The sequence below is a fragment of the Sciurus vulgaris genome (assembly GCF_902686455.1).
Source record: "Sciurus vulgaris genome assembly, chromosome: 14".
Taxonomy (NCBI): Eukaryota; Metazoa; Chordata; class Mammalia; order Rodentia; family Sciuridae; genus Sciurus; species Sciurus vulgaris.
Genome location: NC_136475.1, coordinates 68,666,672 through 68,685,347, shown reverse-complemented (window position 1 = coordinate 68,685,347; position 18,676 = coordinate 68,666,672). Strand labels below are relative to the sequence as shown.

Here is an 18,676-nt window from a genome sequence, read left to right as displayed (position 1 = left end):
TCCAGGGGGTTCAGTTTCCTCATCTGTCAAATGGGATTAGTAGATTAGAGGATCATGGAAAAGGCACATAGGACAGGGTCTGCCTGGTACAGAATATTCAGTAAATATTTTCTTAAAGAGCTGCGGAAAAACACTTCATAAACTCCAAGGTCTGATGAACCCTTCCTCTCTTTTCTATTCCCTGTGTGGCACTGGAGATCATAAAAAGGCTCTTCCTTCCTTCCTTGCATCCTCTCCAAAACAAAGAAGTGGCCTTCTTTGTTCCCTTGGATTCGGAAGTTTGTGTCACCCAGGGCAGCCCAGCCCCCTGGTTTGCTAAGGTCTGGGGGAGGAGGGTTTCGGCTGCGGCCTGCGTCGCGCTGCGGGAGACGACCGGAGCGATGGGGAGGCGGGCGCAGTCGACCCAAGGGTGGAGAAGGGGGAAGGCGACAGACGCGCGTTCTCGGGCTCGTGACCGCCGGCGGCCTGGGGAACCCGCGCCCACACAGCTTTGCAGAGATGGCAGGCTGCGGTGACCAGCGCGTCGCGGGCACCCTCCACCTGCTGCTGCTGGTGGCCGCCCTGCCTCTGGCAGCCCGGGCTTTCAATAGGGGCCCGGTTGCCTGGACCCAGGAGAAGGTGAGGGTCTGCTTCTGTGTGATTGTACCTGAGTGGCTCTTGGGGCGTGCGGGGACCCCGGGCCCTGCCAACCCTACCTAGGCAAAGCGGGAGGCGCGGCAGAGCGGCGGTCCGGGGCCCAGGAGCCCGCGCCTCAGCACAGCGCCCGGGGGAGTCGGGATTCTGCGTCCTCGCCAGGGTGCTTCAGCTGGTCTCGGGGCTGCTTTGGAGACGCCAGGGGCGCTGGGTGATGTCACTGGCTTCCCCTGGACTGCGGGCTAATGGGCGTGCTGATAGGCACAGGAAGTGTGCATCGCTCGCGGCGGGCAAGCAGGGAAACCGTCTCACCGCGACCCTGGAGGCCAGCCGTCTTGGCACACCCGGGCCGCCAGGGTGCCAGGGTCCTGGGAGCGCTTGGAAATGGGCCCGCACCTCCAAGGATGCGCTCCTAGCGTTGAAGTTTCCCTGACATCCAGGACCGACATGTGTTGTTTTAGATTTATTAAGTGGAGCAACTCAGTATGTAGAACCTTAAAGTTCCACTTTAAAAAAAATTTTTTTTTTTTTTCCTTAAAAAAGGGTACAGGCTGTTTTTAGAGAAACGCATCTTATTATAGTGGAATTCTCCTATAAGGAACTTAGGATGAAAGTGATTTGCAATTTCTTCTCTATAAAGCAAATAGATTCACAATTACTTCCTTTTCTTGTGTAATGGTTTTGAAATCATGAAATTGCTAAGGGCTTTTGCAAATGTTAATGGTTTTGGAGTAAAATAGTATACTTTTAAAGAAATTACAAAAAAGCTGCAAAGTCAAGTGATAGGAAATTTTTTCAATGTTATTGAACAGCTCCTCTAAATGCTTTCAGTATGTCTGGGTCTACTCAGACGTTTGAAATGCAGGGCACACAGGTGACTGCTCACTCCCACAAGGCCAAATGCATATGTATGAGAATAGCCCACTTCAGTCCTGGATGGGACTTAATCAGCGACACCACCTACAACAATCCTCCACTTACACAGGGAAACCTGCAGCCACAGGGAACCTGATAGGGTTGAGAGGGAGATCAACTCCAGTCATTTCAAGAAAAATAACTTCCCACAGGGGTTGACTAGGAGTGATACCCATGAAGAAGACCATTACATTACATGCAAAATCGTCCCAATATTTACTCCTCTGGGAATACCTTCCCTTTCAGACATTGGGAAGGGGATACTAATAACCAGAATGTGGGTCCACACCAAATGTGTCTTTTTAAGACATATCTAAACGAATGAGAATAAGTGAGATGGGAAACTGTTAGAACTAGCTGCTTGGAAGAGATCATTTGTAGGCATGTGCAGACAGGGGGCATTTGTGGACAGAAGATACTGTGTGATTCTAAAATGTTTTAAGTCCATGAGAGTTTAACTTTTGAGAAATGTCTTTAATACATGAGTTCCTGCTAAGTTTATATTAAACTTCTAGTCACTGTTCCATTGGGAAACTGAATAGTTTCAAATGGCGTAAGTGGATGAAGTAAATGGTATAAGTAAGTGACAATCAACCACAACATTTCTCCATTTCTAGCCCCACCGCCTTGTGCTATAGGCCTTCATAAAGTCTTCCAGGTGACCAGCGATAGCTCGCAGCCTGGTGATGACTCAGTTCACACTGAAATACATGCCTTCCTGCTTTTTATGACATTTGGCTATTTTAATCATGTGAGGTGTGCCCTTGGTACACTGGTCTGCCAACAGGAGAGGTGTGGTAAAGAAAGCATCAATTTTGAAATAAAGGTGTGTCTCTTTTAGTGGCATCTAATATGTAAAAACAGATCAATGATAGTATATGGTTGTGTTTAGAAGACCATGATCTGGTTATTTGAAACCTGGAAAGCATTTTTCCATAGAAACAGTATCATAAGTTGTTAGACACCCAGGTGAGCCCACACATGTATAATTAGGGAGGGTGAAGATGCAGGGTTTTTGTGGTACCTTTTTTATTTTTTTGCTTTCTTCTGAGGTGCTGGGGATTCGAACCCAGGCCCGTGCAGACGCTCGGCAAGCGCTCTACAGGCCGAGCTAATTGCCCGCTTCCCCAATCCTGTTTTAAAAAGAAATTTTTTTTGAGTTGCCAACCCTCCTGCCTCAGCCCCCAAAGTAACTGGGATTTTATATATATATATATATATATATATATAAATATATATATATATCACTGTGCCCAGCTAAGAGGTAGATTTTTTGAAAAGGGGAACCACATACAGGAGAGTTAGCTTCACTTAGAAGTCCTTCTCCAGGGTGGGCTCTGAAAACTGTTAACTGCTCTCTCCAGCATTTCATTTTCTTCTTCTGGAATCACATGTATTTTGATTTGTTTATTTTTTGGTACTGGGGATTATACTTGGGCACTTTACCACTGAGCTACATTCCCAGCTCTTTCTGTTTTTTATTTTGAGAGACAGTAACTTAGTGAGGGTCTTGCTAAGATGCTGAGGCTGGCTTTGAACTTGGGATCCTCTTGCTTCAGCCTCTTGAGTTGCTGAGATTACAGGAGTACACTCCCATGCCTGGCCAGAACCATATGTATTTTAGGTCTTTAGGGTTTCCCTCCTCCATGACCCTAGTACCTTAGCCATTCACCCTTCCACCTGCATGATTCTTCTGGAAGCAGCCATGGAGACACCAAGGCAGGGACAGGGAGGTCAGTGGTGGGCTGAGTGTTGACACAGGGAGAAAGAACACATTCTTTTGGAACCTCTCCTATCTTGTGGGTAAGTACTACAACATCCATTTTGCACATTAGGAACCTTTTCTTAGACCCAGCTAGTAAATAAGGAAGCTGGGAATTGACCGTAAATTGTTTTTAAAGCCTGCTCTGCTCTAATTTTAAGAAGGGCTGCTTGCATTTTAAAAAGACAGATGTTATCTCATTCACTTCCCAACTCTTTCCCAGTTGCATTTGAAATGTCAGTGACATGTAACACACAGAAGGAGTTCAGTAAGTAGTTGAATTTGCAGGCAGCCAGAAGAATTAATCTGAGGGTTGTCTGGAGTCCTCCGATAGGTTGGAAGCTTGACTTGAATTGGCTGCACTTGGGCAGGGATTTCAATGGTTTGGAACCTCAACTCACTTCACAAGCTGGGCCCACTCTCCAAATTATGTAAATTATGTAAGCCTCTCTCTGGCTTAGCTCCATGTGATTAACAGAGAGGAGATGTTTCAGGATAGCTGGTTCACACTTTTTTTTTTTTTTTTTAGCTCAAAGATTCTTGTCACTTAGAGCAGACTTATTGTCCTTTCTGCCTGGATGAAAAGACAAGGCCAGGACTGTAACAGAACCTTGTTCCTCTGAGAATGCCGGCACCCATGGAAATTGTCTAAGTGCCTTTAAACTGAAATAAACCTAGGATAACTTGGGGTTCGTATTTACTACTGGTTCAACTCTGGTTTTGCCCCTGTTACTGTCCTCCCGCTGAACCCACCCTTTTTTGCTCAGGTTTCTTCTCTTATTTGGTCTTTTCATCTGCCCATAGGTTTTTATATTTTTTGAAATGTGAGAGTAAGATTCCTTAATAATCAAATGTATGCTGTTTAGAGTGGGAAGGTTGGATGCTTTTCCATACGGGGTTTTAATGAATAGATGGGTCTAAGTAATAAACTGAGTGTAGCTGTTTCACCTTCTCTATCCTTCACTGACTGGGAAGCTTATATCTCTGTGAGTCCATAGGGACACCTTTGCTCCCAGAGAGGCAGGGAGGAAAAGGACATTAATGAAGTACATTAATGAAGTGGTTGAGCCCTGGAGGTTAGGGAGTACACATGTTAGTCTCTGGAGTCATGAGTATCTATGGGCCTGTTTGCTGAGCTTATTATCGTCCATTAAGTAGTGTGTATATTTATATATATGGGTGCTTTTTGTCAACTGGGTTTCAACCACAATTTGCCTTACAGTTAGAGAGGTTGGAGGAATATTTTGCTCCTGTTTTTTCTTAAGTCTCATAAGAACTTTTTCAAGCCTCTATCAATCAATCATTTAAACATGAACTTGATTTTCTTTTGTTGTGAACATGAAGTGAAGGAGTGGAAGACCCTGCCTCTGGGCCAGAGTAATGGATAGTAAGAGAAAACTCTCTAGTCAAGCAACCTGTGACACAAGAGGTTTTGACTGTCACTCTGGCTGCCTTGGCCTAATCTAGCTCAAAATTGGCAGAAACATCTCAGAAATTCAAAATGAATGAAACCCGCTAACATTGAACCAGGACGCTTCCTGGCCCCTTGGCAGGTAGCCTTTTGTCTCTTCTCTCTTTATACTTGCTTGTGTATTTGACTGTGTTGATATCTGTGATGGCAAAAATGCAAGTTTTACTTTATTAACACGTAAATGCAACCTTAATGAAGATGGTTTTAGAAGATGGTTCACCTACTGATTCCTTATTTGATGAATTTGCCCAACATTTATTGAATGCTCAATATGAACTGCGGGGGGCCAGCCCTAGCAACTCCCCGATTCCTTGAAGGATGGGTGGAGACGGTGCAGAGGAAGGACTCGAACCCCTGGAGCAACTTGAAGCAAGTGCTGCTCAGATTTATTTCAGCTCTTCTTTTATGGGATTAAGTAAAGCGGGATTAAACAAGATACAAGTTATAGAGAAAGTACCACAAGATTTGTCATTAACCACACTTTCCAGCAGGTGTCTATCACATAGTGGGTACATTAAGGTCAACTTTTTATATTTACTTAAAGTTACTCACATAAGCATATTACAGTGAAAGATAGTGTCCTCTTTTCATCCTACTGACCTTTGTTTACCCTTTGGTGTCAGACCTATTGTCAGCATAATGACTTTATTTTGTTTTAAGCTAATTTTACCAAACTGCTAAGCAAAACATGCACTTAATCTTTTAGCTCATATTGTTAGGTTTTTGACTTAACCTTAAAGGTCTACTCTGTTACCTAAACAAGCTCAGTTAAAACTAAGTTAGGTTATTTACTGCCAAACAATCGATGTGAGTGCTTAATTTTTATCCTAACATTCCTTATGTTATTGATTTATCCTCTACCTACTGTGACACATATGTGAGACCTAAGCCAGCATAAACTACTTAACCAGTTAACATGCAATGAGGGCATTTGATGTTAAGATAATATTTTTCTAGTTGTTTGCGTATGCCGTTTCTTTGTTCTTAGTCCTACATTTCCAGGGTGACCCTTGACGTCCAAGCCTCTGAAGGAAGGACAAATATTGGCCATTTGTCCATTTACCATTAATATTAATTTTTCTTTCACCATTTTCATTGTACACTCCTGTAGAGGGAAGAGGTGGATCTGTGGGAGGTGGGTCCTTATACTTATTCACTTGTTTCCCTCTAGGTGGATACCACAAATGTCCCCAATCCTGTAAGTTAAGTAGGGCGGTCCTTGCACTGTGGGGGCATGAAGTCTCCTGTTCTGTTTGTAGGCTGTTTTATTGGTAAAGCATTAACTGGGGCAGGTGTGCTCAGCATAGGAGCAAGCAATTCCTGTAACTATAGTTTTCTAAAGCATTCCTCAAACTCTACCTTTAGACTTATTATGTGTGATGTAGTACATTTTTAAAAGCATTTTTCATCCTCCCCCAAGCTCCACAGACTCCTTGAGGTTAAATTTTTATCACAACAATCCAGGGAATATGATTTGTAGTTGCGAAGTTATAAGTATGATAATTACAAGAAAACACCCAATTCCTAGGAGAGATGCCAAGCCCTTCCCCATACCAGGAAAGCAGCATGGCTGAAACAGTCTCCGCCATCTCCCCCGCTTTTTTTATTTTTTAAAAGAAGAGTTTTGAGTTTTAGTTCAATGGTCTTGATATTGTGGATAATCAGTCAGAGGATGACTGGAGAACGTGAAAAAATAAGAATTATTAAGAGACTCATTCCCAAATTAATGAGAAAAGAAGTCCATGCTTTTCCACTAACAAAATTAGTAAATGAATGATAAAATGTCGAGGCTACATCAGATGTTTCCAGGGTAGTAAGATGAGCTTGACTAAAAGCCCTAATCTCTTCCTGTAAAGAGTGAATGTCAGGAGCAATATCTATGTTATTCCAGATTCCTTTTAGATGAAGCTCAATCTGTTGCCAGGATACATCTGTATTATTATAAGGGTAGGGAGTCACACAGATCTACCTATATTTGCAGTGACAACGGTAGTTAATCTGGTTTTTAAAATTTGTATTCGATTACCTACACATAGCAAGGTTTCTTCTAAGGTAGTAATTCTAGTTTCTAATTTTTTGCCTATTAGTTCCTGAGTGGCCAAAGCCAAGGAGATATTCTGTGACATTTGTTTAATATGATTAGCAGAATGTATTTCCTGCACTAAGGCAGTTGTTGAGACAACAATAGAGCTAAGTATTTCTATTAAAACTGTAATTCCTAGAATAAGGGCTGCCACAAATCTCTTAGGTCTATCAAGAGAACGCACAATTGTTTCTAATACTTCAATCCCTGGATCATCATACCAAGGATCATCTAATTTAACAGGTAGCATCACATAAGTTGGATAATAAACAATTATTAATGTGCCCAATCCTAAACATAAATCAATGCAATTAGACAAAATACACCCCTTACATACAATTTCATAAATTTTTTTGTGTAATATTTAGGTAACTATCCTTATGTTTAAATAGTAAGGCATAGGGTGTGCTAATGCAAGCAGTGGTCACGTGTGTCTCTAAAGGAGAATTAGGGTTTTTGTAGGAAAATCATTCCCATAGAGGCCAAAAGGTGAAAGATTGGCAAGAAAGAATTGCAATTATAGCAACAAACGTGTTTTCAGGAGTCAGCTGCATGCCTAGAGAGAGAACAATATGTTGTGTAGTAAATGTTAAAGCTTTAACTTGTCCCCAAGTTGGTAGGTTGCTCGTCCTGTGGTTGCTGCAAAGCATGGCGGAGGTTGTGGTCATTTGGTCATAAGGTCGAATTAATTGATCTGGAATCCACAAAGGTGATTCATCATTCTGTGGGAAAACACAAGCATATCCTCTCCTCTTGTTAGTAAAACATCAGATCCTTCCCATTGTCCTGTTAAGAGGTTTTTTCATTTAACCAAGGGTTTAACCGTGATGTGTCTGTATTCCAATGTTTATCTATAGTGTACAGTTGTTATCATTTGTATTTAAGTGATTTAGAACAAACATTGTATGTTGTAATACATGATGTGGAGAACTGTATTTAAACTCCACCTCTTGTAATTTTAATATTTGAGCTTTTGATGTTTGATGAGCTCTTTCCACTATTGCTTTCCACTGTAGTCCTTGTGGACTGTAAGGAATTCCAGTGGAATAATGAATAGAGAATCTTTTACAGACTTGTGAAAATGATGTTGAAGTATAAGCAGGAGCATTATCTGTCTTTAATGCTTTAGGCATTCCCAAATAAGAGAAGCAAAAGAATAGATGTTGTATTACATCTTTAAATGCCTTTCCGGTTCTGGTGGAAGCAATTATGACATGAGAAAAGGTTATCTACACAAACATGAACAAAACAAAGCTTTCCAAAAGAAGGTATATGTGTTACATCCATTTGCCACTAGTCATTAAGAATTATCCTCTAGGTAAACAAGAATAAGCAGTTTGAAACCAATCATAAGGGTTCATCCATTTATTAGCATCAGTTTTAACTGTAAAGTGTATGGTGTTGTAGCTCCATAATCCTTAACAGCTATTCTTAATTTCTTTAAAATTTTGTAAGGTAAAGGCTCCCATTGAGAAGGTTCATCAAATTTATCCTCAAAGACAACAGGAAAGCATGAGAAGGAAGTATTTCCTTCTTTTAAGGGCTTCCTTAACACCTCCTGTAAAACCTGCTGATCTTGGAGGTGGGGGCTTGTAACCTCTATATTTGAGTGGTGTAGGGGTCCAAATTGTAATAGATGCCACTAAATCTTCATGATGCTAATCAGTGGCTGCTTCCTCTAAATCCTCCTCATCCTTAGGGGAGAGCTCATCCTTATCCTTCACAGAAAAGGCTTCATCATTTCTCTTGTTTTTCACAAGAGGTGTCTGCTCAGTGAGTTCCAGAGTGGAACTATTGATTCTCTTATTAAAGTTACTAATCTCTTGTTGTGGGTTCAAAATATCCCTTATGAGATTCCATAAAGAAAAAACATCTACTGGCACATTTTTAGGACCATGATGGTAATAGTAAACTTTCATCTGTTTTCCGACCTTTCCCCAGCTTACTAAGTCTAGAGTACCCTCTTTAGGAAACCAGGGTGAGCGTGTTTGTACAAAGTGAAGGAACTTCTGTAACTGTGGAGTAGTTATGGCTATACCCTTATTATGTAGCATATTTTTACTCGTATTCTCTTTCTTTAAACTCAGTATGGCCCATTGCTTCTCCAAAGTTCTGACTTATTCTCCTATCCTTTCCCCAGACTACTTTCTTTCTTCCAGGGGGCCTATAGAACCCTCAGGAGAAATCCTATCCCCCCTGAAAATATGCTTACCTTTGTGCCCCACATTGGGTGCCACTTGCCGGGGAGCCCGCCCCACCAACTCCCGGGTTCCTTGAAGGATGGGTGGAGATGGGGCAGAGGAATGACCCAAAGCAAGTGCTGCTCAGATTTATTTTAGCTCTTCTTTTATAGTATTAAGTAAAACAGGATTAAACAAGATACAAGTTATAGAAAAATTACCATAAAATTTATCATTAACCATACTTTCCAGCAGGTGTCTATCACATAGTGGGTACATTAAGGTCAACTTTTTATATTTACTTAGTTACTCACATAAGCATATTACAGTGAAAGATAGTGTCCTCTTTTCATTCTACTGACCTTTGTTTACCCTTTGGTGTCAGACCTATTGTCAGCATAATGACTTTATTTTGTTTTAAGCTAATTTTACCAAACTGCTAAGCAAAACATGCACTTAATCTTTTAGCTCATATTGTTAGGCTTTTGACTTAACCTTAAAGGTCTACTCTATTACCTAAACAAGCTCAGTTAAAACTAAGTTAGGTTATTTACTGCCAAACAATCGATGTGAGTGCTTAATTTTTATCCTAATATTCCTTATGTTATTGATTTATCCTCTACCTACTGTGACACATATGTGAGACCTAAGCCAGCATAAACTACTTAACCAGTTAACATGCAATGAGGGCATTTGATGTTAAGATAATATTTTTCTAGTTGTTTGCGTATGCCGTTTCTTTGTTCTTAGTCCTACATTTCCAGGGTGACCCTTGACGTCCAAGCCTCTGAAGGAAGGACAAATATTGGCCATTTGTCCATTTACCATTAATATTAATTATTCATTCATCATTTTCATTGTACACTCCTGTAGAGGGAAGAGGTGGATCTGTGGGAGGTGGGTCCTTATACTTATTCACTTGTTTCCCTCTAGGTGGATACCACAAATGTCCCCAATCCTGTAAGTTAAGTAGGGCGGTCCTTGCACTGTGGGGGCATGAAGTCTCCTGTTCTGTTTGTCAGGCTGTTTTACTGGTAAAGCATTAACTGGGGCAGGTGTGCTCAGCATAGGAGCAAGCAATTCCTGTAACTATAGTTTTCTAAAGCATTCCTCAAACTCTACCTTTAGACTTATTATGTGTGATGTAGTACATTTTTAAAAGCATTTTTCATCCTCCCCCAAGCTCCACAGACTCCTTGAGGTTAAATTTTTATCACAACAATCCAGGGAATATGATTTGTAGTTGCGTAGTTATAAGTATGATAATTACACCCAGTTCCTAGGAAGATGGAATAGGTGACCTTGCCAAGCCCTTCCCCATGCTGGGACCTTGTCAATCAGCATGGTGGAAACCGTCCCCGCCAATGAACCAGCCACTTCAGTGGCTCTGAAGAGGGAGAGAGGTAAATAAGAGACAGTTCAACCCTCCTGTTGCTAACAGCGTGTACCAAATGAAGATTTTAACCCATAGGAAGAGGCCTCCATACTGTAACCCAAGCGGGTAGGAGTTAGCCAGACGAAGAAGAAAAAGAGCCTGTAAGGCAGACAGTGGCGCTGCAGATCCATGGTGTCAAGGGGGCAGAGCCTCAGAGTGCTTTGAGGGCTGTTTGGATGCCAGGTGACCAAAGCATGGTAAGCAGGGCTTGGTGACACTGCCAGGGGCTTGTGAGACAGTGGGAGAGTAAGCAGGCTCCTGTTGGGAGGGTAAGTAGTAACTAACCGTGGAAGTCCTCAGACTTCTCGCCTCTCTTTTCTTCTTTTCTCATTTCCATTGTTTTGTCTTTTAGCTTTAGCTTTCTTCTTCAAGTGCTATTTTGAGACCTAATATGAGGACTTCGACTCTGGAGTTACCAAGAAATTTCAGATGGCAGTGACAGATTTACTAAAGAAACAAAGTTAAGAATGTATTACTAATAAACAAATAGAAACCTGAAAACATTCAGGTACAGCAACAGCAGTCAGGAGTAAACTGGGAGTGCATAGATGAGGCAGAGCACAGGATTGGAAGCCCACAGACCAGAGATCTCTACATGGATTTGCCTGTAGCTCTCCTATAGCTTTGGATGATAAGCTGGTTTCTATGAACCTCAGTTTCCTCTGACATAAATTAAGGAGGTTGGGCTAGATCATCTCTAAATGGCTTTTTCAGCTCTAACATTCTATACCTCTTTAGTGTTTGATAGAAGACAATAATAGAACTAAGACATTGAATAGTTACAATGATAGTATACATATATATTAGCTAACTTAATTCTAATTAGCCTAGGATGTAGGTGTTATTACCTCCATTGTATATATGAGAAAATAGAGCCTTAAGGAAGTTAAATATTCTAGCCAGAGTTATAGCTTGTTAAATAGAGGGTGCTGAGTTAAAAGATGAATTGAGATGATCCGTCTGATCCAACAGCTGTGCTCTTTTGCATGATAAATCCTGGAGACTGGCCATCTCAAAGTGTAGCGAAATCTAAGTAATTAGGTAATAAGCATTTTCTAATTCCACAGTTTCTCACCAGTAGTTTATGTGGAGTGAAAACATCTGCACGATTATTTAAACATATCCATCTCACACTGATCCAGGAAGGATTGTAACTAGACAAGTCTCCTCCCTCAATTTATCTTTTGCATTCCAAAGAATTATTCAGTATCCTTATGACACTCTCATCATCCCCCTCAGGGAGGAAGTCATCTGATCAATCATCTACTTCCCTTTGAAGAGGACTAACACATTTCGTCATTGAGTAATAAACATATAATGAATGATTCATCATTTCTATTATCATAAGAGAATACAGCATGTATGAAGTCACATCCAAGATGCAAATTTGAATGTTAAGTTTATTTAGCTTTCCAAATTTCATTTTAGTATGTAAGTATACCTTAGAGTGTGAATATTAATAGATTGTTAAAATAATTTTAACTGAAGATTTTTTAAAGTTTACTATTTAGCAGGTTGTAGAATCATTAAACTAGGATTGAAAGGAATGGCAGCAATATCTGAATCAGTACTGTTCAAGAGAAACATATAATGATATGTACATATATAATTTAAAAATTTTCTGGTAGCTACGTTACAAAAGTAAAAAAACAAGTGAAATTAATTTTAATAATGTACTTTATTCAACCCAATATATAGAAATTATCATTTCAGTATTAATCACTATAAATTATGCATGACATAGTTTCCCTTTTTTCATATTGTCTTCAAAATCCAGAGGTGATATTATACAAAGCACATCCCAATTTGACTAGCTACATTTCAAGCCCTTGTTAGTCACATGTTAGGCTATTGGCCACCATACTGGATAATGTGAATCTAGATCAAATTCTTTTATTAGTTTTTTTGGGGGGAAGAAGAAGTTGGGAGACCTACCTGAGTTCATGCAACCTACAAACAGACAACTGGAAGTTTTCGAATACAGCTTTTCTGATTCGTGACAATACTTATTCTATAACAACACAGCTTTTTATAAAGTAAGTATGCTAACAAAGTATATTGTTTTGTTGGCTGTAGTTTTTTTTTTTTAAATACTGGGTTTTCTTAAGAGACCCATAATTGATATTTTTATACCTAGTTTTACAAAGCCATTGTTCAGAAATCATTGAAATTTACACAGGTAATAAGTGTGAAACAGTCATTCCCAGGTTGAAACCATTCTGTCAAGTTTGTTTTTAAAAGAAGCTGCCAAAGTTTTTTCTTTTTTAGCTTTCTAGATGGAAGAGGCCAATTTCACAGTTGAGTAGTTTAATTTACCTCATGTGATATAAAATATCCTCTTATTTTTGAGAGTTAAAGCAATTATTTGCAAATGTGTCAGCCTGTCTTAAATATAAAGTGATAGGCAGTTAAGCAATTTCATTTGATCCTCAGAATTACCACCAACCAGCCGTTTTGAATTCATCATCCCTTCAGCAAGTTGCAGAAGGCACCAGTATTTCTGAAATGTGGCAAAATGATCTACGACCCTTGCTGATAGAGCGATATCCGGGATCCCCTGGAAGCTATGCGGCTCGGCAGGTGAGAAGATGATGCACAAATCTAAAGGTTGTCGATGATTTCATTTTCCCATGAAGGATGATGTCATGGCTGAAGTTCTGAAGTATGTAATATTCAGATTTGTCACCTCATTATTCATTGTCATAAGCAATCATGACAATCAACTATGAGTAAATGTCTTCTCAATTAAGCAATACATGTTTACCCATTAGGTCTCTGTGTGAAATCTAGGTCTGAAGTACCAATCCCTGACCATTTCAATAACATGCCCTAGGCTCCTAACCCTTAAACCCAAGATCAACTGCTTTTGACAGTCCTTTTATGGCATCTCTGGGCAAAGAGTGAATCACTGTACTGTCAGCTTTCTTTTCCCTTAGGGAAATTGCTTTCTCCCCTGAGGCATGATGAGCTACTTTTTCTAGAGCAATGCTTCACAAACTTCTGACTCTGACCCACAGTGAAAGTATTTTTTTTTTTTTTACACTTTATACACGCAAACATCAAGATATGTTTAGCTGAAACCAAAGTTTTATAAGAAATGCTCATTCTCATTATCTGTAATATTCTGGTATATTGTTATTTCTGTTATTTTGGTAGTTTTAAAAAATACTGGTCATGACTAATCACTAAACTGATGTCAAGATTTACTAATTTTTCCACTGCTGTTTGGAAGATTCTGCTGTCGAGGTTGGAATTAGAAATTAGCTGGCCTAGACCCCGAACTTCTCTTTGCCTTCTTACTGTAAGTCTTCCTAAGTAATCTGAAATCTCACCTCTGAGTATCTGCTTTTTCAAACTAGCTCCATTTTGAGGGGCATCTTGATAAGGAATAGGACTGGCCCCTCAAATCCTCCTCTGAAACTATTCCACCTGCCCTCCACTCCTTAGGTAAAAGATCTTGACACTGGCTGCCCAGAAAGACCTGCAAGGTCTACTTCCTGGCTTTGGGCTCTTCTTTCCTACCCACTTTCTGCCCCTTGAGTCTTACCAGATAGACATGTAGCTGTCGCCCCACCAGCCTCTTGTCTTTGTCCAGTCAGCTCCTGCTTGTCTTAAGGAGTTAGGTGGTGGAGATCCTAACAGGATCTTAGGTGCTTTCTAACCTTTAGACAAATGGAGGCACAATAGTGATGATGACTGACTTCCACTGAGCACTTTTACATTTCACTTGTCTTCAAAACAATGCCAACTGTGGGTGCTATTGTTATCCCAAAACTAAAAATAACAGAGGTTTAGGTTACTGAATTAATTTGCTTAAGGTTATATGTGTAGTAGTGATGAGGAGAGAATATGGACCCAAATATGCTTGACTTCTCCATTCTATCACTGGAGAACTGGGAAGAATCAACTCTGCGTTAGGCGTACTTGAACAGTTAGTTCCGGCTCTGTGTCTTCTCAAACCCAAGTTGGAGTGTGCGGTACGTACCATTCGTTTCAACAGTGTTCTCTGGGCCTCACCTCCCAAGCATTTTCTTAAAAGCACTCACTGGTGCTTTCCAAAATCCTAAATTCCTCATTAGAAAAAATACAGGTCTATGGTGCTACTTGATTCAACCTTTTTCATTTTCCCACACCATTTGCTCAAAAGGCTGTTTTCACCTGAAAAAAAAAAAAAAAAAAAAAAATATATATATATATATATATATTTTATATACACACTTTAGGTCTGAATTCCTTGCCTGTGGGTTCTAAAAGTCAATAAACACAGTTACAAAATACATATTCATTAAAAGTTGTAAAATCCATAGTAACATTTTCTATTGCTCTTAGGGGTGGAGGCAAAGGACAAATTGATTGATATGTTTTAGAATGTGTTGGGAACCAGGCTGGGCTTTCTGTGCATGATCTGGCTGATGAAGCTGTAAATCACAACAGGATGGTTGTGCTGGAAATTTCACTTAAGAGATTAAGTTTTAGAATTTTTTTAAAAAGAAAAATCACCATTAATTTTTAGAGACCTGTCCCCTAAGCTGGTAAAGACAGTTTCCCCTTTTGAAAGTGAGGTAGATGACAGAATAATTATGAGGCAACTACACTAATAACCTTAATTTGATTAGGATGAGGCCTATCACTCAGAACTGAATTTAAGAGTGTTAGCATTTTTTTCCCCTTCTGAGCCCTTTTGAGAGCTAGATGAGAAGTTTTATAATTCATAAAGCTACTGGGTTATAACTAGAGAAGATCCTCAACTCTGAGAAACTGTGGACTTCATATAAAATTGGTTAATAAATTAACTTTTGCAGTTATCAATAAAAATATGCATTTCTAACATCCTCTTTCAGGATAAGAGAATATTTTGAGGAATCATATGTTATAGTTGACATTTTTATGGTCTTTGATCAGTGACCCTAAAACTGTCTATTGGATTATTAGAATACTTTTATTTGAGGAAATAACTTGTTTTAGAACAAGTACTGTGAAGGCATTAAATTTTGCAGTAATGAGTGATTTTTATCTAAGATAGGAATAAAAAATAACTTAAAAAATTAGAATGATAAGGCCTCATGAAGGAGCAAGGAATAGCCTTTGTCCTAACGAAGCAAACCAGAAAAGTCAGGACGCGGCCATCGTGCTGTGACAAGCGTGGCCATGTGGAGAAGCCACATGTGAGGTGCTCTGGTCAGTGGTTCATCTTATCCAGCTTCTGGTCATCCCTGCCCAGGCAGCTCTGCAAAAGTGAAGAAGTCATCTGGAGGTGGATTCTGCAGCTCAGCTGTACCAGCTTCTAGGTGTTTGAGGCTCCTCAGAGAGAACACAGACATGGCGGTAGAGAGAAGATACTCAGTTGTACTCTGTCTGAATTCCTGCCCACAGAACCTGTGACCTTAATAAAGTGATTTTTTTAAATGTTAAAAACAACCAACCAACCATACCAAAAAAAAAAAAAAAAGAATCGGTGTATGGTTTGGGGTTGTAACTCAGTGGTAGAATGCTTGGCTAGCATGTGTAAGGCACTGGGTTCGATTCTCAGCACCACATAAAAAAATAACAAATAAAATAAAGGCATGCTGTCCATCTACAACTACAAAAGAAAAAAAAAAAAGAATCAGTATCTAAAATCCCCACAGTGCACCATGCATCTGAGACACTAAATTGAACGTATTCAGTGAAAGGTATAGATATTTCAGTTTACACCCTGCGGTGCTATGTGGAGGGCCCTAGGCTTGCAACCCCACACACTTTTTGCATCCAAGATGGGTCTGAAGTCCACAGTGACAGAGTGCAGCATCTGACAACAGTGTTTGTAGATAAGTCTACAAATACTGGAGAATCCACTTCCTCCATACAATATGGTCTACTGATGTCGTTGTTTCTCAAAATCTGGAAATTAGAATTTAAGTTTAATTAAATTAGACCCAGGATCATTCACTAATGTTAACTTAGAATTAATCCCCCTTTTGTTCCAACTGGAAGTAGAACGTCATCAAATAGGTTCCTTATCAGGTCTGGAGGGGCCAGTCTTTCATTCCCTTGGAGTCAGAAAGTGCAGCTGCTTTAGACTCTGGTATTCTAGTTACTAAGCATTGTGGTTTGGGGTACCTTCTCTAGACTTGTAGTTGAAACTTGCAGACCAAGTTTGAAAACCAGAAGTACAACCACCAGGGTATTGGTGATCTAATCAGATTTTGATTGTTTATAAATATTATTTATCTCAGTTGCTAAGATAAATAAAAATGTTTATATTGAATACAGAAATGTTCCTTCAGGAAGAACTCTTTTTCTTAACTTCTTTTTCCTGTGAATTTTAGTATTCATGTAGACATCAGAAATTATGGCCCAGACCTGGTTAGTAGTTGAGAAATGAGTTTGGGTGTGAGGCTTCTGAGCAATGCTAACAGATAAACTTTTAAAAATCCCAGTTCATTTTGCAGTTTACTCTTGGTGTTAAAGAAGCCATTTTATGAAGCAGTTTCTCATCTGGATACCAGATGTTCTGGAGTATATGCTTTTTTTTTTTTTTTTTTTTTTAAGATGTTCTCTTTTATGGAAAAAAATTTTATGGTCTAGGGATAACTCATCTTCATATTTGCAAAATCTTATCTTAGCTACACAGTCATTCCTCTCTATTCAAAAAGCTAGTGTTCTGTATTATGCAATTTTATATATTCTTATTGCATCTACCCTAATTTATTGCTACAGAAAACCCATACTTACTGGTAGCCTCTGTAAGCAAAGCACAGTGCTAAGAATTGTGGAGAATAACATAATGAGTGAGATACGAATGCTGATTTCACAAAGGTTAGGGAACATTTCTTTTGATGATATAAGAAGATAATACGTCAACTTGTAATAGAAAAAGTAAGCTATGACAGAGACAATGCTCTGTAGTCCACCAGCCACCCACAACAAAAAGCAAGGGTTGAATGAAGAGTTGAGAATCATATTTATTTGACCTGTTTAGGACTGGCTGTAGAATCAGGATCTTACCCCTGTTAAGTTCCCTTTCTCCGGAAACTTCCTGCAATAGTTTTTCCTAAGCTCTTGCCTACGTGCCATGTCACATTAGCAGGCAGCAGGACACACAAGACTTGGCTAGCATAGAAAATCCTGTTTCCTTGGGGGATAAAAAAACCCCTCCCATTTGTTTCCAATTATTTTAGTTTATTTGTTCATCTTCTTAAGGTCCATCCCTTTTGGTTGTTAATTGTAGGGCAAATCGTTAGTTATTCTGATGGTTAGTTTGTCATTTTGAATTTTTTTTTACTTGTTAAAATTAGTCATACATGACAGAATGCATTTGTACATTTTGATAAACCATACATAAATGGAGTATGATTTCTCATTTTTCTGATTGTACATATTATAGGATCACATCAGTCATCTGTGTGAGGTAATAATGTCTGTTTCACTCTATATCCAATTTAAGGCAACTTACAAAGATGTATATAATATTTGAAAAAAGAATACAGTGAGAAAAATGAGGCTAAGGGAAAATAAGGATGGGAAAGGGAAAATGAAATAGCAATGAACTCATCCATTACTCCTCACCCCACAGAGTTTAGGTCATTAAGGAAGACACTTCCAGTCCTGGAAGTGATGGTCCTTTCTCTACCTGTAGTCACTGTGTTGCTCATAAGGCCCATGGTGACCAAGAGAGCATGGGAAGAGATTCTTTTCTATTTTTCCGAGCATTAGCAGGGAGGTCTGGACTTGTCCTGGATGCAGAGGGAAAGCTTCTTGATATCTAATATGGATCAGAGTTTCTTATTGGTTCTTACAGTGGGCAGGGGCCTCAAATATCCCCCATCCATCCCCTTGTTATGAGCTCTTTCTCCATTACTCTTTGCAGGTGGGTGCTGGTTATCTTCTGTTAATATTCATTACATATGAAGCATTTGCTGACCTTGGGGCATACACTATGCATTTGGGACAAAAACAGCTACCATTTGCAGTTCCTAGTTTCAAAGAGCTTAGAGACCCCTAGGACCCTGATATATCTTATTTCTCAATCATGCCTTCTTAGCTTCTTAGAAATATTAAAAGTTGACCTTACATCTCTCTGTCCTAATGTGTAGATATGTTTATGATATATTGTTAAATGAGGAAGGCAACCGGGCTGAGTATTGTGTAAAGCAGGATTCTTTTCCTATAAAACAAACAACCTTCAACAAATGTGTGTGTCGGTGTGCCAACAGAT

At 39.6% G+C, this 18,676-nt stretch overlaps 1 protein-coding gene across 2 annotated transcripts in view; it reads left to right on the top strand.

The window, feature by feature from the left end:
• The first annotated feature begins 381 nt into the window (after positions 1–381).
• QPCT (glutaminyl-peptide cyclotransferase) overlaps positions 382–18,676 on the top strand; it is a 33,539-nt gene continuing 15,244 nt past the window's right edge. Inside the window, exons 1-2 of one of the 2 annotated variants that reach the window (XM_079109904.1) lie at positions 382–618; positions 12,913–13,059. In XM_079109904.1, the coding sequence (XP_078966030.1) occupies positions 499–618; positions 12,913–13,059 (267 nt within the window). In that variant the 5' untranslated portion in view covers positions 382–498. Of the gene's footprint in view, positions 619–10,347; positions 10,677–12,912; positions 13,060–18,676 lie in introns of those variants that run through there. The other variant, XM_079109905.1, reaches the window with a different exon arrangement.